The 15,544-nt window shown below is 45.5% G+C and overlaps 1 protein-coding gene across 4 annotated transcripts in view; it reads left to right on the top strand.

The window, feature by feature from the left end:
* Positions 1-15,544, top strand: part of LOC106587461 (spondin-1) — a 145,520-nt gene that overhangs the window by 16,767 nt on the left and 113,209 nt on the right. For all 4 annotated transcript variants that reach the window (XM_014175871.2, XM_014175869.2, XM_014175873.2 and 1 more), the window contains exons 4-6: positions 7,760-7,833; positions 8,644-8,766; positions 13,778-13,926. In XM_014175871.2, coding sequence (XP_014031346.1) covers positions 7,760-7,833; positions 8,644-8,766; positions 13,778-13,926 — 346 coding nt within the window. The remainder of the gene's footprint in view (positions 1-7,759; positions 7,834-8,643; positions 8,767-13,777; positions 13,927-15,544) is intronic.

Below are 15,544 nucleotides of genomic sequence, written 5' to 3'. Positions count from 1 at the left end.
CTCCAGCCAATGCTTACATCAATCCAATGTGCAAGTGCACACTTTGGGAGAAGTGTGGAGAATCGAGATGCAGCCATGTGTGATCACCACCCGTGGTACTGGAGAGCTACGGTGTTTAGAGGCTTTTATTCCAGACCAATGGGAATATTATCTGATTCAACTAATCAATGTTTTGATGGCTTGGTGATTAGTTTATCCAGGTGTGTTAGTGCTGGGCTGGAACAAGACATTCACAACCTTTAGCTTGTGTATAGGACCAGAGTTGGTGACCATACTATGACACAAATCCAGTGTAGCTGTGACAGTGTGTTGTTGATTGTATACTGTGAATAAGGAGCTGTATGTGGACCCCTCAGGCATGTTTACATACAGTATCGTACTCACATATGTCCTATTACTGTACATGGGAAGTTACTACTGTGCTCCTCTCCACTCCAAACCCAGCCTAAAGGTTTCACACAGAATAGATTATCAATGTTTCTTCAAGAATGTATGTTGCATAAAGAATTCAAAATCACAAGAATATCTGCAATGGCTTGGGGTGACATTAATTGATTCCTTCGCCGTGTTGTGTGCCTCCAGGGCTTGTTTAGGTGCAGTATGTGTTAGTTACCTGTACCAAACATAGATCACAGTACACTCCCATGCGTTGAGGCAGGATATTGGTTGAGGGTAGGGCCGAGAGAGAGAGAGCGAGTGTGCGTGTGTGTGTGTGAGAGAGAGAGTGTGTGTGTGAGGGAGAGTGTATAAGCTAGAGAGAGAGAGAAAAGTAGGAGGAGAGAGAAGACCCACTGGGTACAGACGTCAATTCAGCATCTATTCCACGTTGATTCGACGTAATTTCATTAAATTAGACGTGGAAGCAACATTCAACCAGTGTGTACCCAGTGGGGGGAGAAGAGAGAGAAGAGAGAGAGAGCTACAAAGAAGAGAGAGAGGAACAGAAACATAGGGGTGGTGCCCTACATGGCATGCTAATCTCTGCATTATTAAAGAGTTCAGTTGGCCTGTCACTTTCTCTCCTGCCCCGTTTAAATCTCTCACCGTGCCGTCATTATGTGTGTAGGGCTGTAAAAAAACGGCTTGCATTTCTTATTAATGCACGTTATTATGTGCCTGTCAGAGTGAGTGATGAGATTTCCTTGCCTTCGTCTCTGTCTCTGAACTCCCCCTTTCTTTGGCTTTCTTCCTCTCTACTCTCACTCACTCTTCTCTCTCCTGTCGGTTTCTCTCTCTACTCTCACTCACTCTTCTCTCTCCTGTCGGTTTCTCTCTCTACTCTCACTCACTCTTCTCTCTCCTGTCGGTTTCTCTCTCTACTCTCACTCACTCTTCTCTCTCCTGTCAGTTTCTCTCTCTACTCTCACTCACTCTTCTCTCTCCTGTCGGTTTCTCTCTCTACTCTCACTCACTCTTCTCTCTCCTGTCGGTTTCTCTCTCTACTCTCACTCACTCTTCTCTCTCCTGTCGGTTTCTCTCTCTACTCTCACTCACTCTTCTCTCTCCTGTCGGTTTCTCTCTCTACTCTCACTCACTCTTCTCTCTCCTGTCGGTTTCTCTCTCTACTCTCACTCACTCTTCTCTCTCCGGTCGGTTTCTCTCTCTACTCTCACTCACTCTTCTCTCTCCTGTCGGTTTCTCTCTCTACTCTCACTCACTCTTCTCTCTCCTGTCGGTTTCTCTCTCTACTCTCACTCACTCTTCTCTCTCCTGTCGGTTTCTCTCTCTACTCTCACTCACTCTTCTCTCTCCTGTCGGTTTCTCTCTCTACTCTCACTCACTCTTCTCTCTCCTGTCAGTTTCTCTCTCTACTCTCACTCACTCTTCTCTCTCCTGTCGGTTTCTCTCTTTACTCTCACTCACTCTTCTCTCTCCTGTCGGTTTCTCTCTACTCTCACTCACTCTTCTCTCTCCTGTCAGTTTCTCTCTCTACTCTCACTCACTCTTCTCTCTCCTGTCGGTTTCTCTCTCTACTCTCACTCACTCTTCTCTCTCCTGTCATTTTCTCTCTTACTCTCACTCACTCTTCTCTCTCCTGTCAGTTTCTCTCTTACTCTCACTCACTCTTCTCTCTCCTGTCATTTTCTCTCTTACTCTCACTCACTCTTCTCTCTCCTGTCAGTTTCTCTCTCTACTCTCACTCACTCTTCTCTCTCCTGTCGGTTTCTCTCTCTACTCTCACTCACTCTTCTCTCTCCTGTCGGTTTCTCTCTCTACTCTCACTCACTCTTCTCTCTCCTGTCAGTTTCTCTCTCTACTCTCACTCACTCTTCTCTCTCCTGTCAGTTTCTCTCTCTACTACACACCCTTTTCATTCCTTCCCCCCTCTCTCCTTTTCCTCTTCACTCTTTCTGCCTTTCTCAACCAGGGCGTAGTTGTGTTGTTCCCACAGCACACTAATCAGGCAGGCAGGCATCTTCCCCTACTTTACCTCTCAGCTATCTTATATCTATTGGGAGAAAGGAGGTGGGACAGAGAGTGGGGGACAGAGGCAGAGAAAGAGGGAGAGAGACGATACAAGAGGAAGAGTGATCAGTATAGAAGAGATGAATGGACAGAATGGAAAGAGAGTGGCAGCATGTGAGATGAGGAGAGGGTGAGATATAGTCAATTGTGGATGTTAGGGAGTGGGGATGTGATACTAAGGTACGTCCAGTGGGGTAGCTTGTTTTTCACTGTAGAGTGATGACACCAGGGGTCCATCGTTGAAAAGGAAGTGTTTTTGGAAACTGGGAAGTTGAATTACTGGGTGATCACTCTTATTAAAGTTTTGTCAGTGAAGTGGGGCAGGTGCACCGCTAAACATCATATTGACAGATTATTATTGAGAAGCTGTTGTATATCGCTGACCCACACAGACAGACAGACACACACACGCACATGCACACACACACACACACACATAGACACACACAGACACGCAGGCAGCATTGAATCTGAAATGGTTGATTTCAGTGTGGCGTTTACAGGTTTTCCGATCTTGTGACTTTACTAGCTTAAATAACAAATGGACGGAGAGAGAAATACGGTTAATGCCAACAGGCGTTTTAATGTTACGCTGCACGGGGTAATGGGGAGCTGCACAAAACAACCAACCTAGCCTGAACTAGCTAGCCATAAATCACAGGCCAACAGGAGGTATCTCCCCAGAGATATAATCACGAGAGAAAGAAAATAGGGCTCTCCCCATTAGATATATTCCCCCTCTTCTATTACCATGACAACCCCATAAACAATGGACGTGACTGGCGCTGCCAGCCTGGGGGAGGGTCTGCCCACCTTACCCCAGCTACGATAGTATTTGTTTCATCAGAGAATGAGGGATTTCATTGTTTGTACGAGCAGAGGAATGTTCGTTTTTAATTTCAATGCTCTCAGCCTGCCTGTCTGCCTACCTGTCAAATAACCTGGTAGCTCAGACACCTCTGGCAATAACTGTTATGGAAAAACAGACTGTGCATGTGTCTGGTGCCTGTGTGTGTGTTTGTGTGTGTTTACGTGTACGTGTGCATGTGTGTTTGTGTGAGTGTGTGTAATACAACGTAATACAACATGTGTAGATGTGTACTGTGTATATTACTGTGTATAGTGTCACCATCGCTCAGTTTGTCTGTGTGGAAAGTGATCAGTTCAGAGCATCGTTAGAGTTTTTGAGAGCTCCTCTAGTGCTGTGGCTAGAGAGGCTGTGGTATGACGGCCCCTCCTCCCTGATGGTTCGCTGTAATTGAGGAGTAGCTGCTGTCTCCTGGTGGCTGGAAACAGTGAGTGTGGTGGTTTGGTCTGGCTCACCATGATTATAGGGGTCAAAAAGGGACAGACGTTTGTCTGATTTCTGGACCACACTCCCTGTAGTCTTTCACCCAAACGAGGGCACTGCGCTCATCCACCTCTGGCCTGCTGGCCCCCCTACCTCTGAGGAAGCACAGTTCCCGCTCAGCCCAGTCAAAACTGTTCGCTGCTCTGGCACCCCAATGGTGGAACAAGCTCCCTCACGACGCCAGGACAGCGGAGTCAATCACCACCTTCCGGAGACAACTGAAACCCCACCTCTTTAAGATTTAGATGCACTATTGTAAAGTGGTTGTTCCACTGGATATCATAAGGTGAATGCACCAATTTCTAAGTCGCTCTGGATAAGAGCGTCTGCTAAATGACTTAAATGTAAATGTAAATGTTTATATTTTTGTTAATATATACAGAAAAGTCATTCTTTTTTTCAGGTTCACCTGACATAAAGTGTAGTACAGTATTGACAGTCAGAACATGATAGTGTCAAAACCTATTTCAAATCTCCAGGAATATAATAACATGAACACAATGGCAGGTAGATTAAAAAGCCTTCCCAGAGAGAATTGCAGTCTAGCTGTGCAGTTATTACATGTGAGATGAGTAGGAATGGTTCAATGAAACTGGTACAGCATGTGCCTTCCCAAAAGAACGAACTGTAAACAAATAGCTATGTTTATTTATCCCTCTCTCACCTGGCCACACACACACACACACACACACACACACACACACACACACACGCACGCACGCACGCACGCACGCACGCACGCACGCACGCGCACGCACGCACACACACACGCACACACACACACACACACACACACACGCACACACACACACCCTCCTACCCACCCTAACACCAGAGCGCTTTTGAGGCGATAACCATCGGCGGCGTGGAGCCAGGAAAGTGAGTCTGGCTTTAATAGCGTCTCATTGATAGAATTTAAATTGGATGTTAAATAAGCATTACTGTGCCTGATTGCCTGGCCGGCCCCAGAAAGTGGGCAGCTAGTGAGGCAGTTTGTGAGCGGCTCACTCAGGGAGAGATATCTGAAATTGGGGTGAGATTGAATTAAAGTGTGAACAATTAGAGATATGCTGGCGGTGTGTTTAGGAGCGCCTGGGGTAGGGTACCCCTGTCACCTTTGTACTTCTAGGTACACCCCTCAGACAGGTTTCTTCATGTCCTGCTGCTATCCCCTTCCAAACCCATTCCTTGTTTTCGGATGGGATCTGTTGTGTTTATGCTTTATTTTCTTCTCTTCTTATTTCCCTCTCTCTCTCTCTCTTCTCTTTCCTCTCTGTCTCTGTCTCTGTCTCGCTGTGCGCCTTAGAGAGTAAAAATGTGTAAAAAAAACGAAAGCAAGAGAGAGGGTGAGAAAAAGAGAGATGAAGAGAGTGTTGTGTTATGTTAATAGGGGCATACATCACTCCGTCAATGTAGAGATAGTGTCCCTTCTCTGTCCGGCCTGCCTGACACAGCCTCCTCAAACAGCCTGCTCTGGAGACAGGCAGGAGAAACAGACAGCAGAGTGGTAGGAGGTTTATTTATAATTAAAAAAAATCATTTTTTGTGACTTCTAATTGGTAGTTACGGTCTTGTCCCATCGCTGCAACTCCCATACGGACTCAGGAGAGGCAAACGTCGAGAGCCATGCGTCCTCCGAAACATGGCCATGCCAAGCTGCACTGCTTCCTAACACACTGCTCGCTTAACCTGTAAGCCAGCCACACCAATGTGTCAGAGGAAACCATACAACTGGCTACCACAGTCAGCGTACATGCTCCCGGCACACCACAAGGAGTCGCTAGAGCACTAAGTGACAAGGACATCCGGCCTGCCAAACCCTCCCCTAACCCGGACGACGCTGGGCCAAATGTGCCCCGCCCCATGGGTCTCTCGGTCGTGGCCGGCTGCAAAGCAGCCCGGGATCGAGCCCAGGTCTGTAGTGACGCCTCTAGCACTGCGATACAGTGCCTTAGACCGATGTGCCACTCGGGAGGTCCTAGTGGTAGGAGGTTTGCTTGGGGAATAGGTTGGAATCTCATCAGAATTGAGAGATAACGTATTGTTCCAAAGCAGCTCATCTGGAGTGTGTCCTTCATGGATGAGGTGAAATTAATGATTTTGTCTTATTTGTCCTTGTCTTGTATGTCTCTTTCTTTGTGCCCTTTCTCCTCAGTACCATGGCTTCCTGAGATGAGCATATAGTACATCTCTCTGTCTTTATACCTTTCCTCTTCTACATCTATGTCTCCTCTCTCTCTCTCTCTCTCTCTCTCTCTCTCTCTCTCTCTGTCTTTATACCTTTCCTCTTTTACATCTACGTCTCCTCTCGCTCTTCTCTCTCTCTCTCTCTCTCTCTGTCTCTCTCTCTCTCTCTGTCTTTATACCTTTCCTCTTTTACATCTACGTCTCCTCTCGCTCTTCTCCCCCTCTCTCTCTCTCTCTCTCTCTCTCTCTCTGTCTTTATACCTTTCCTCTTTTACATCTACGTCTCCTCTCGCTCTTCTCCCTCTCTCTCTCTCTCTCTCTCTCTCTCTCTCTCTCTCTCTCTCTCTCTCTCTCTTTATTTTTGTGACTGTGGGAGAGGACAGTGACAGCAGTGGGCTCGGCCCAGCTTGGAGTCCTGCTCCATAAACAGTCCAGCTGGACATGATCCACCTGGACTAGACCCAGAACCCAGACAGTCCAGAGCCTAGAACCTACACCCTTCTGCTACCCTCTGCCCACTATCACCATGGAAACCTGCAGCCTGTTGTGGGTAGCCAAGTCTGATGTAATGTACGGCACCTGAATGGAGTTTGTTTGTGACAGCTTTTGGGCCCTGAAAGTATTTTGTTTGCGATCGTTTCTGGCCCGCACGCGGGGCCCCCTTCTGGCCCTTGAAGGGGTTTGTTTGTGTCTGATTTGCATGTCAAGGCCCCACTAAGACCTGTGTCCACCCAGCACACTGTGGCTCTGCCCCCAGACAGCTCTATCAGAACAGTCTCTCTGCCAGGACCAGGAGCAGGACTTTAGCTCTGGGAAACGTAACTTTTGGCCTGTCACTCAGTCTTATCTCTGACACGCTGTAGTTCCTCTTGCCTGAGTGTGTGTGTGTGTGTGTGTGTGTGTGTGTGTGTGTGTGTGTGTGTGTGTGTGTGTGTGTGTGTGTGTGTGTGTGTGTGTGTGTGTGTGTGTGTGTGTGTGTGTGTGTGTGTGCTTGCTCACTCTTGATCGTTTCTCAAAAGGGAAGCTTACGTTCAGACTTTTTTCTCTCCTTTTCCTCTTTCTCTGTAGGTTTTCAATCTCATTTCCAACCTCATCTCTCTCCTGCTAAATACACATCTGTATGTTAATAAACACTTTCTGTAAGAGCTAGCAAATCCCTCCGGTCTGAGAGTCCCTGTGATTCAGCTCCCCTGTGCGCTCTAGTAGCTGATCTCAGACCTGTCTGGAAGCACAAGAACATGTTGCTGATTAACACAGGACCTGCTCTAGTAGCTGATCTCAGACCTGTCTGGAATCACATTAAAATGTTTATGAATAACACAGAACCTGCTCTAGTAGCTGATCTCAGAACTGTTGGGAGACCTGTCTGGATGCACAAGAACACTTCCTCCCCAGGTTTTATTCATTCAGACACTCAACACTCATCCTGAGTTCAACATTACTCCAAATGTCCCCCGGTTACTCCCTGTGCTAAAATTAGTATTTAACTCTGTTCTCTTCTTTCTCTCCCTTCTCCCTCATCTGCTGCTTATTTCCCCCCTTATTTCACCTGATCTCCTGCCTTGTCATCCTCTCGTCCTTTCTTGTCTTTTCTCCTCTATTCATTCCCTCTCTCTTTCAACCCTCATCTCCACTTTACCCTCATCTTTTCACTTTTCATCTGCTTTCTCTTTCCAACCTTTCATCTCCTTTCTCTTAACCTGAAACTTCCTCTTCTCCTCCCACCCTCCTCCCCTCCTCCTTCTTTCTCTGCAGGGCCAGCATTGTCCAGAAGAGGATCATCTACTTCCAGGATGAAGGCTCTCTCACCAAGAGGATGTGTGAGAAAGGTATGTCCTCCATTACTGAGACGTAGTAAAGGGCGCTACATATCTTCCACTCCTCCTCTCTCTCCCTTACTATATCTCAATATCTCCTGTCTTACTCTCTCTTCCCTTACTGGGTCAGGATCCTTACACTTGTGCTGTATCTCCCAAGCTGTGCATGACATTGGATATAGAATTTACAGAGACTAATCAAAAGAATAGCTTTACACCTCCCTCCCTCCCCTCCCTCCCTCCCTCCCTCCCTCCCTCCCTCCCTCCCTCCCTCCCTCCCTCCCTCCCTCCCTCCCTCCCTCCCTCCCTCCCTCCTCCCTCCCTCCCTTCTCTCTCTCTCCCTCCCTCCCTCCCTCACCCTCCCTTCTCTCTCCCACCCTCCCTCCCTCTCTCCCTCACCCTCCCTTCTCTCTCCCTCCCTCCCTCCCTCCATCTCTTCACCACATCATCATGTACATAACCAGGCAAAATCAGGAGCCTATATTCATCCTCTCCTCTCCATCTGAGCTAACCACACAGTTGTGGAAGGAATTGGACATTTAAGACAACTGCACTTCTCATATTTCTCAACTCAGTGACCTTATCATAGCAACTCTGTAGCATGTATTTATTTTCAAAAGACAACTCAATATGAAAGCCTAATATATCTAATTTACCCTTATTCTTTTGCTTCAAACCCCAGTAAATAAGCCCATCTCCTCTCCTCTCCCCTCCTCTGTCCCCTACCTATAACAACCCTATACCTCTCTCTGCTGTCAAACTCTCTCTCCTCCATTAACCCCCCCTCTCTCTTTCACTCTCTCACTCTCTCGCTCTTCTCAGAGTCATTGTATGGGGAGACCACAGAGAAGCCTTTGCTGGATTGCTGTGCCTGTGGAACAGCCAAGTACAGAGTCACCTTCTACGGCAACTGGTCAGAGAAGGTCCACCCCAAAGACTACCCTCGTAAGTACCCCATAACAACTTCCAAATTACCCAGTTACATACCCCATTTAATCCCTGAAAGACAACTTCACCCCCATTTCACCCCAGGGCTACCCTAGTTGGTGCCTCCATTGCGTCAAAAACACCCCTTTACTAATAAAATTGCCCTACTGTTCAAGTACCCAGCATCACATTCTTCCAAGGATACTACAACCTCCAAGGCCACCCCAGGATACCCTCTCCCCAGGTTGGTGTGCCCCTGTCTCGTTCCTCCCCCAGCTTGGCCCTGGGCCTCGGTCTGTGGTGCTGCACTGTATAACCTTGAGCCTGACTCCCCAGCAGGCAGGCAGGGTGTGAATTGAGATGGGGATTACTGGTCTCTCCCCTCCTTCTAAGACACTCCTCTCTCTCTCACACAGCCCAGATCAATCTAATGACTAGCATGGAGTCCCACAGTAAGATAAACCTGCAGATCGAGCCACACCCTAATTTATTGGCTTAGGAGAGACAGGAGTGTATGTGTGTGTGTGTGTGTGTGTCTTTCTGTTTTTGTGCATGTCTGTTTCTGTTACATTGTGTGTGTGTGTGTGTGTGTGTGTGTGTGTGTGTGTGTGTGTGTGTGTGTGTGTGTGTGTGTGTGTGTGTGTGTGTGTGTGTGTGTGTGTGTGTGTGTGTGTGTGTTCATGCGTGCGTTTCCACTCTGTGTCTTAGGAAACCCATTATTGGTTTTGTGGTTTTTATAATTGAGTTCTCCTCACCAACACAAAGTCATAGCCAAGGTAACCATCTCTGGTTGTCATACATACAGCAGATCACCATTGCTAAAAGAGGTTGTAGCAACAGTTTTCACACGCTATCCACAGTCACGATGGTCTGTGAGTGTCTGCTTCTTCATTGCTAGCAGCAGGAGTATGAGAGCGAAAAAAGAGAGAGGGAGAGAGAGAAGAAGATACAGCACAATGTCAAGTCAGGCTGCTATTTTTACAAGGCGTCCATTCGTCCTTCAAGCTGAAGGGAGGCACACGTGAAGGGCCGATGACATACATTCTGATGTTGAAGGTTACTCTAAAACAGGCTAACAGGTTTTTTATTCTCCTCGCTCCCGCCATCGTCACATGCACTGCTTTATTTCCCTCTCTGTGTGACTATAGTTAAACAATAAGGTCCGAGGAGGAGTGGTATATGGCTAATATGCACAACACAACGTGGAGTGCCTGGACACAGCCCTTAGCCGTGGTATATTGACCCATAAATCACAAACCCCTGAGGTGCATTATTGCTGTCTGATATAGCATGGATGTCAGCCAATCAGCATTCAGGGCTCGAACCACCCAGTTTATAGTAAGTAATACACCGCTGAGAAGCTATTCAACCATTATCTTTGGAGAGTGGAGATAGCCAGCAGGTTTCCTGGTTACCTGAACCCATTCAGAAAGACTCAGGAGAGACACAGGTAGAGAGAGCCCAGCCAAGATAACCATGACTGGTACTCAGGTGGCTAAGTGTACCAGAGAATTGCCCTGTGGTTTGGATGGATCTGATGTTACATCCAGGGATTCACAGATCAAGTGTCATTTCATGTCTTCTGTGGATATGGGTTCTCAATAGTATTTCTACCAGACTCACACAAAGCTGAAATATGAGCAATATGAGCAATCACGTTGCTCAATTCAGCAAGACTATTAGACTGAGAGAAATAGAAAGAGATGGAAGGAGTTTTGCAGAGAGTATGAAAATAGGCTGTGGAACATCAGAGTATATGACTGAGATTGGATACAGTTCTGACGGATATAGAGGGATTAACCTTACTGAGTTTGTGGTGACCGCTTCCCCTATTTGTGTGTGTGTGTGTGTATGTGTGTGTGTGTGTGTGTGTGTGTGTGTGTGTGTGTGTGTACACCCCATCACGCCAGAGGAGTGTTATAAATTGCAAAAGGAAATGAGAAAGGAGGATTTGAGTGGTCAGATAGAAAGTCTTTGCTGAACAAAGACTTTCAGATAATATGTGTGAGTTGCTCTGATGAAGAGAGGAGAGAGGGATGAGGAGGAGAGGAAGTGGGATATGAGTTTATTTTGTTGCAATAAAGAAGATAATTATCCACTCGGAGGTCTTTGACCTTGGGAAGTGAAGAGAGGACAATAGATTGCATCAGCAGGCCGAAGTTTGACTTCATAGTTGGAAACTCAGTATGCTATTTCAAGTTTTTAATATCACATGAACAAGTACAGTGAAAGGCCTTTCTTGCAAGCTCTAAACTCAACAATGTAGTAATCAATAACAATGTAATACTAAAAATAACATAAGTTAGAACAAAAACACATAAGAAATAAAAATAAGAAATAAGAAGGACACAAGAAAGTAAGTAAGCATACTATATACAGGGTCAGTCAGTTCCAGTACCATATTTACAAATTGGATCGATTTAGGTAGATATGTATAGGGGTAAGGTGACGGGATATCAGGATATATGATAAACAGAGTAGCAGCAGTGTAGTAGCAGTGTATATGGTGATTGTATGTGAGTGGGTGTACGTGCGTGTGTGTAGAGTCAGTATAAATGTATGTGCATATTATGTGTGTGTGAGCAAATGATAAAGTGAGCGTTTGTCTGTGTGTTGGAGTGTCAGTGTGTGTGAGTGTGTAGGGAGGGTGCTGTGAAGGTGCATAGAGACATATAAATAATGGTCAACTCAGAGAGTCCGTGTAGCCATTTAGTTAGCTATTTAGTTAGCTATTTAGCAGGCTTGGGGATAGATGCTGTTCAGGAACCTGTTGGTGTCAGACTTGATGCACCGGCACCGCTTGTCCGCACCACCCTCTGTAGCACCATGCGCTCGAGGGTGGTGCTATTGCCATACCAAGCAGTGAAGCAGTCAGTCAAGATGCTCTCACTGGTACAGCTGTATAAGTTTTGGCGGATTTGAGGGCACAGGCCAAACATTTTCAACCTCCTGAGTTGTGTGTGGACCATTTTAAGTTCTTAGTGATTTGGACACCAAGGAACTTGAAGCTCTCAAACTTGGAGTTTGTCTGGTAGAGAGGCATTGTTTGGCAGATCACGATTGGGTCTTCCTTTGTAATCCGTAATTGACTGTAGCCCCTGCCACATGCGGCGGGCGTCGGAGCCTGTGGAATATGATTCCACCATATTCCTATATTGTCCTTTTGCTCGTTTGATTACTCTGTGGAGATCATAGCGGGATTTCTCACATTTGTTCCGGTCCTCAGCTGTAGCCTCAGGGTTGTCTGCGATATGTATTTATATTTATTTAACCTTTATTTAACTAGTTAAGTCAGTTAAGAACAAATTCTTATTTACAATGAAGGCCTACCCCAGCCAAACCCTAACCGCTGGGCCAATTGTGCACCGCCCTATGGGACTCCCAATCATGGCTGGTTGTGATACAGCCTGGAATCGAACCAGGGTCAGTAGTGATGCCTCTAGCACTGAGATGCAGTGCCTTAGAACGCTGTGCCACTCGGGAGCGATAGCCCTGTGTGCAGTAGCCCTGACCTCTAGTTTAGCACCAACCTCAGTGTTAATCCAGGGCTTTTGATTGGGTAAGCAGTGAACCTTCAGTGTGGGGACAAATTTGCAAATGCACTTCCTAATGAAGCTGGTGATGTAGGTGGTTAGCTCGTTGATTTTATCGGCGGAGTCTCGAAACATATTCCAATCAGCGCTAGCAAAGCAGTCCTGTAGCATAGTATCTGATTCTGGTTACCATTTCTCAACGGGTACTTCGTGTTTGAGCTTCTGCTTGTAAACAGGAAGCAGGTGTACGTAGTCATGATCTGATTTGCCGAATGGCAGATGAGACAGTGCCTTATATGCTTGCTTGTGGGTAGAATAACAGTGGTCTAGGACTTTATCGCCTCTAGTGGCGAAGGAAACTCGTCTTAATGACACGGAATTAAAACCACCGTTAACCATTAAAGCAGCCTCCAGATATATGTTTTCCTACTTATTTATAGACTTGAACAGCTTGTTATTGTGTCTCCCTGAACATTGCAATAGACTGTATGGGCCAATTGCAACCATCGAAAGCCGCCAGATTATTGCCAGCTGATCTCTCGTTAAACCATCAATACACACTAAAGTCACCCGCACAACTGATCTCAATTGCAACCCACATTGGCCAGCGATTTACCACTCCCTAACGTAGATGTCAAGGTTATCAGACTATTTCACCCTCTGGTTGGTATTATCATCAGAACAATTTAGTCCTAATCTTTATGAGGAGACTAAGGGCGATTTATCTATTTGACAATAATTCTGTACAACTGAAATAAAATATTTTGTCGTTTACCACTGCAAATCTACTGTTTACCGACATGTTGTATGAATGAAAACTAATATTGATGGTCTAGCCTAAAATTCTTGTACTCAAATAAGTATTTTTTTACATTCATCTGCCTTACGGTTTTCCGATGCTACTGATCAATATTTCATTGGGGGCAGGAGTAGAGAATCTAGACCAGCTGTCTGGTATCATAATCCCTTGACACGGTAACGAGAGATCAACTGATCTGATGGTTTATCCTTGTGGGTTTTTCATTGCAATCAAGCTTAGTTTAACCTGCAGGTGCATGTAATCTCCCTTTCGTTAGTAGTGTTTAAAAAATTCCAGTGGTAACCTGCAGGAGCATGTTAAGTTCTACTTGTTCATTGCAATCGAGCGTAAATGTCTACAGAGATTTACTGAGAGTAAGGTACTGAGCCTCTGTAATATAGTACTATAATTACTGTGTCACGATCTGATACGTACATTACTTCTATATGAATAATTATCTGTCATTTCAAAGTGAATAAGAAACAGAACATTCTGTAACCTTACATTAATCTTATCTTAATTACAGTTGTTTACTTTTTATACACATATCATTACCTATTACCAATATATATTATGCCTTGCAGAATGGGAATAGGTGCAAACCTTTCACTGGCACAAATGTTTAGCCAGCCTGCCTCCTGGATAGTATGAGATTATGATAATTCTGGTGTTGTTTTGTTTTTCTTAACCTCACCAGGGCGTGCTAACCACTGGTCGGCCATCATCGGAGCGTCCCACTCTAAGAACTACGTGCTGTGGGAGTATGGTGGCTACGCCAGCGAGGGCATCAAGAAGGTGGCTGAGCTGGGATCACCTGTCTCCATGGAGGAAGAGATCAGGCAGAAGGTAAGACTTGGCATGGCCGTATGTACGTACACCTGCTATTGATATTGCAGCAGATTTGAGGGTCCAGCGATTGACAAGCCAACACCTTATCCATTACGCCAAGAGCTCTGCATCCCTTACTGATGTTCTGGGTGTTGGGTTAAGGTCGCTACAATATGTCACTTTTTATCTGACCAAGATGATCGGATCACTCTCCGATTATGCTTCACTGCGTCCTCACATGGAATCCAGACTAGCATTGTATTCTGAGTGGGGATGCAATGTTGTTCAAATGTGGTTGAAAGCTTGAGAATCCATTATAAACATGTTGGTAGTGCTATTGCTACTGCAGTGGAGGATCTATGAGTCTTTTATGTATGTCAAGGATGGCAAGCCCATAGAAATCATTTAAACCACCATCCCCATTCAAGTCATTGTTCAACTTGCCATGGTTTGAGGGGCTTTTCCCAATCTAGTAATTATATCTATATGGACCAGCCAATGGCTCTACTCTCTGGATAATCCAGGTGGCTGTGGTATCAGTACAGTAAGTAATGGAGTTTACATATCTCAGTGGGCGTTCTGATCGATCCGTGAGCTACAGAGTACTTTAATTAATTACATACAGTAAGTCTCTCAACCTGCCCCTATATGTGGTTTTATACTTCACAGCTGGGAAATGCATGGTGGACACTGTTGCGTTTTCTACGTCCTTTGGATATTCAAAGTAGATAGTGTCTACTTGGTATATACAGTATAAAGCCATGGAATTGGAACATGAAGTGTTTCCCAAAGTGTGTTGAAGCATTCAATACTTTTTGCATAATGATTTCCACAAGTGATGACCTAAATGAGAGACAAACATCTGTACTATAAGTATCAATGCAAATGTTGGTTAATGGTCTGCTTAATGGCCTGTGTCCCTTGCAACTGGTGATGACCTCAAATCCTATGAAGTTCACATTCATGCAAGGTTAATAGATACATTCATGTTGGTAGGTACGAGAGCACCTCTCTTGTTCAATAAATATTAAATATGAAAATATTGTTTAGCAGTTTTACCTCAAGTAAAAATCTTCCTCTGTTTCAGTTTCTCACCATATTTCAATGTCTGCATGTCTTTCACACTCTCTGCCACTCACCCTGTTACTTGTCCTTTTTCCATCTCTCTCTCTCTCTCTCTCTCTCTCATTCTCTCTCTCTCTCTCATTCTCTCTCATTCTTTAAATAGCCTGTGCTAGTGTGTAGCAGATGGGCCCATAGAGTGTATTATTGTAGTGTAATATTGAAGACCTGGAGTCACGGCACATAATGAGAGCACACTGTGAGAGCTGGGCTCTGTGCGTCATCACCGCCACCTATCCACAAGGCTGTATTATCCACAATACTGTCTGCTATAGTATCTGTATTAGTCCTCCTGGACCTTCTCCAAACGATTAGAGCTAATACAGGATTTATGGAGAGACGGACACAAAGCAAGGTTGGCGTCAGTTTTAACCCTACAGTGCAGAGTAGTTACAGTACTGTTGCGTGACAAGAGAATGGATGACATACAAATGGTTGATAGTTCTTTTCACCTACTTGTGTCAGCTATTACAGTAAGCTTACATTGATATTCTAGGTAGCTCTCCGTAGCATA

The sequence above is a fragment of the Salmo salar genome, chromosome ssa26 (assembly GCF_905237065.1).
Source record: "Salmo salar chromosome ssa26, Ssal_v3.1, whole genome shotgun sequence".
Taxonomy (NCBI): domain Eukaryota; kingdom Metazoa; phylum Chordata; class Actinopteri; order Salmoniformes; family Salmonidae; genus Salmo; species Salmo salar.
This window is presented reverse-complemented; position numbering and strand designations above follow the sequence as displayed.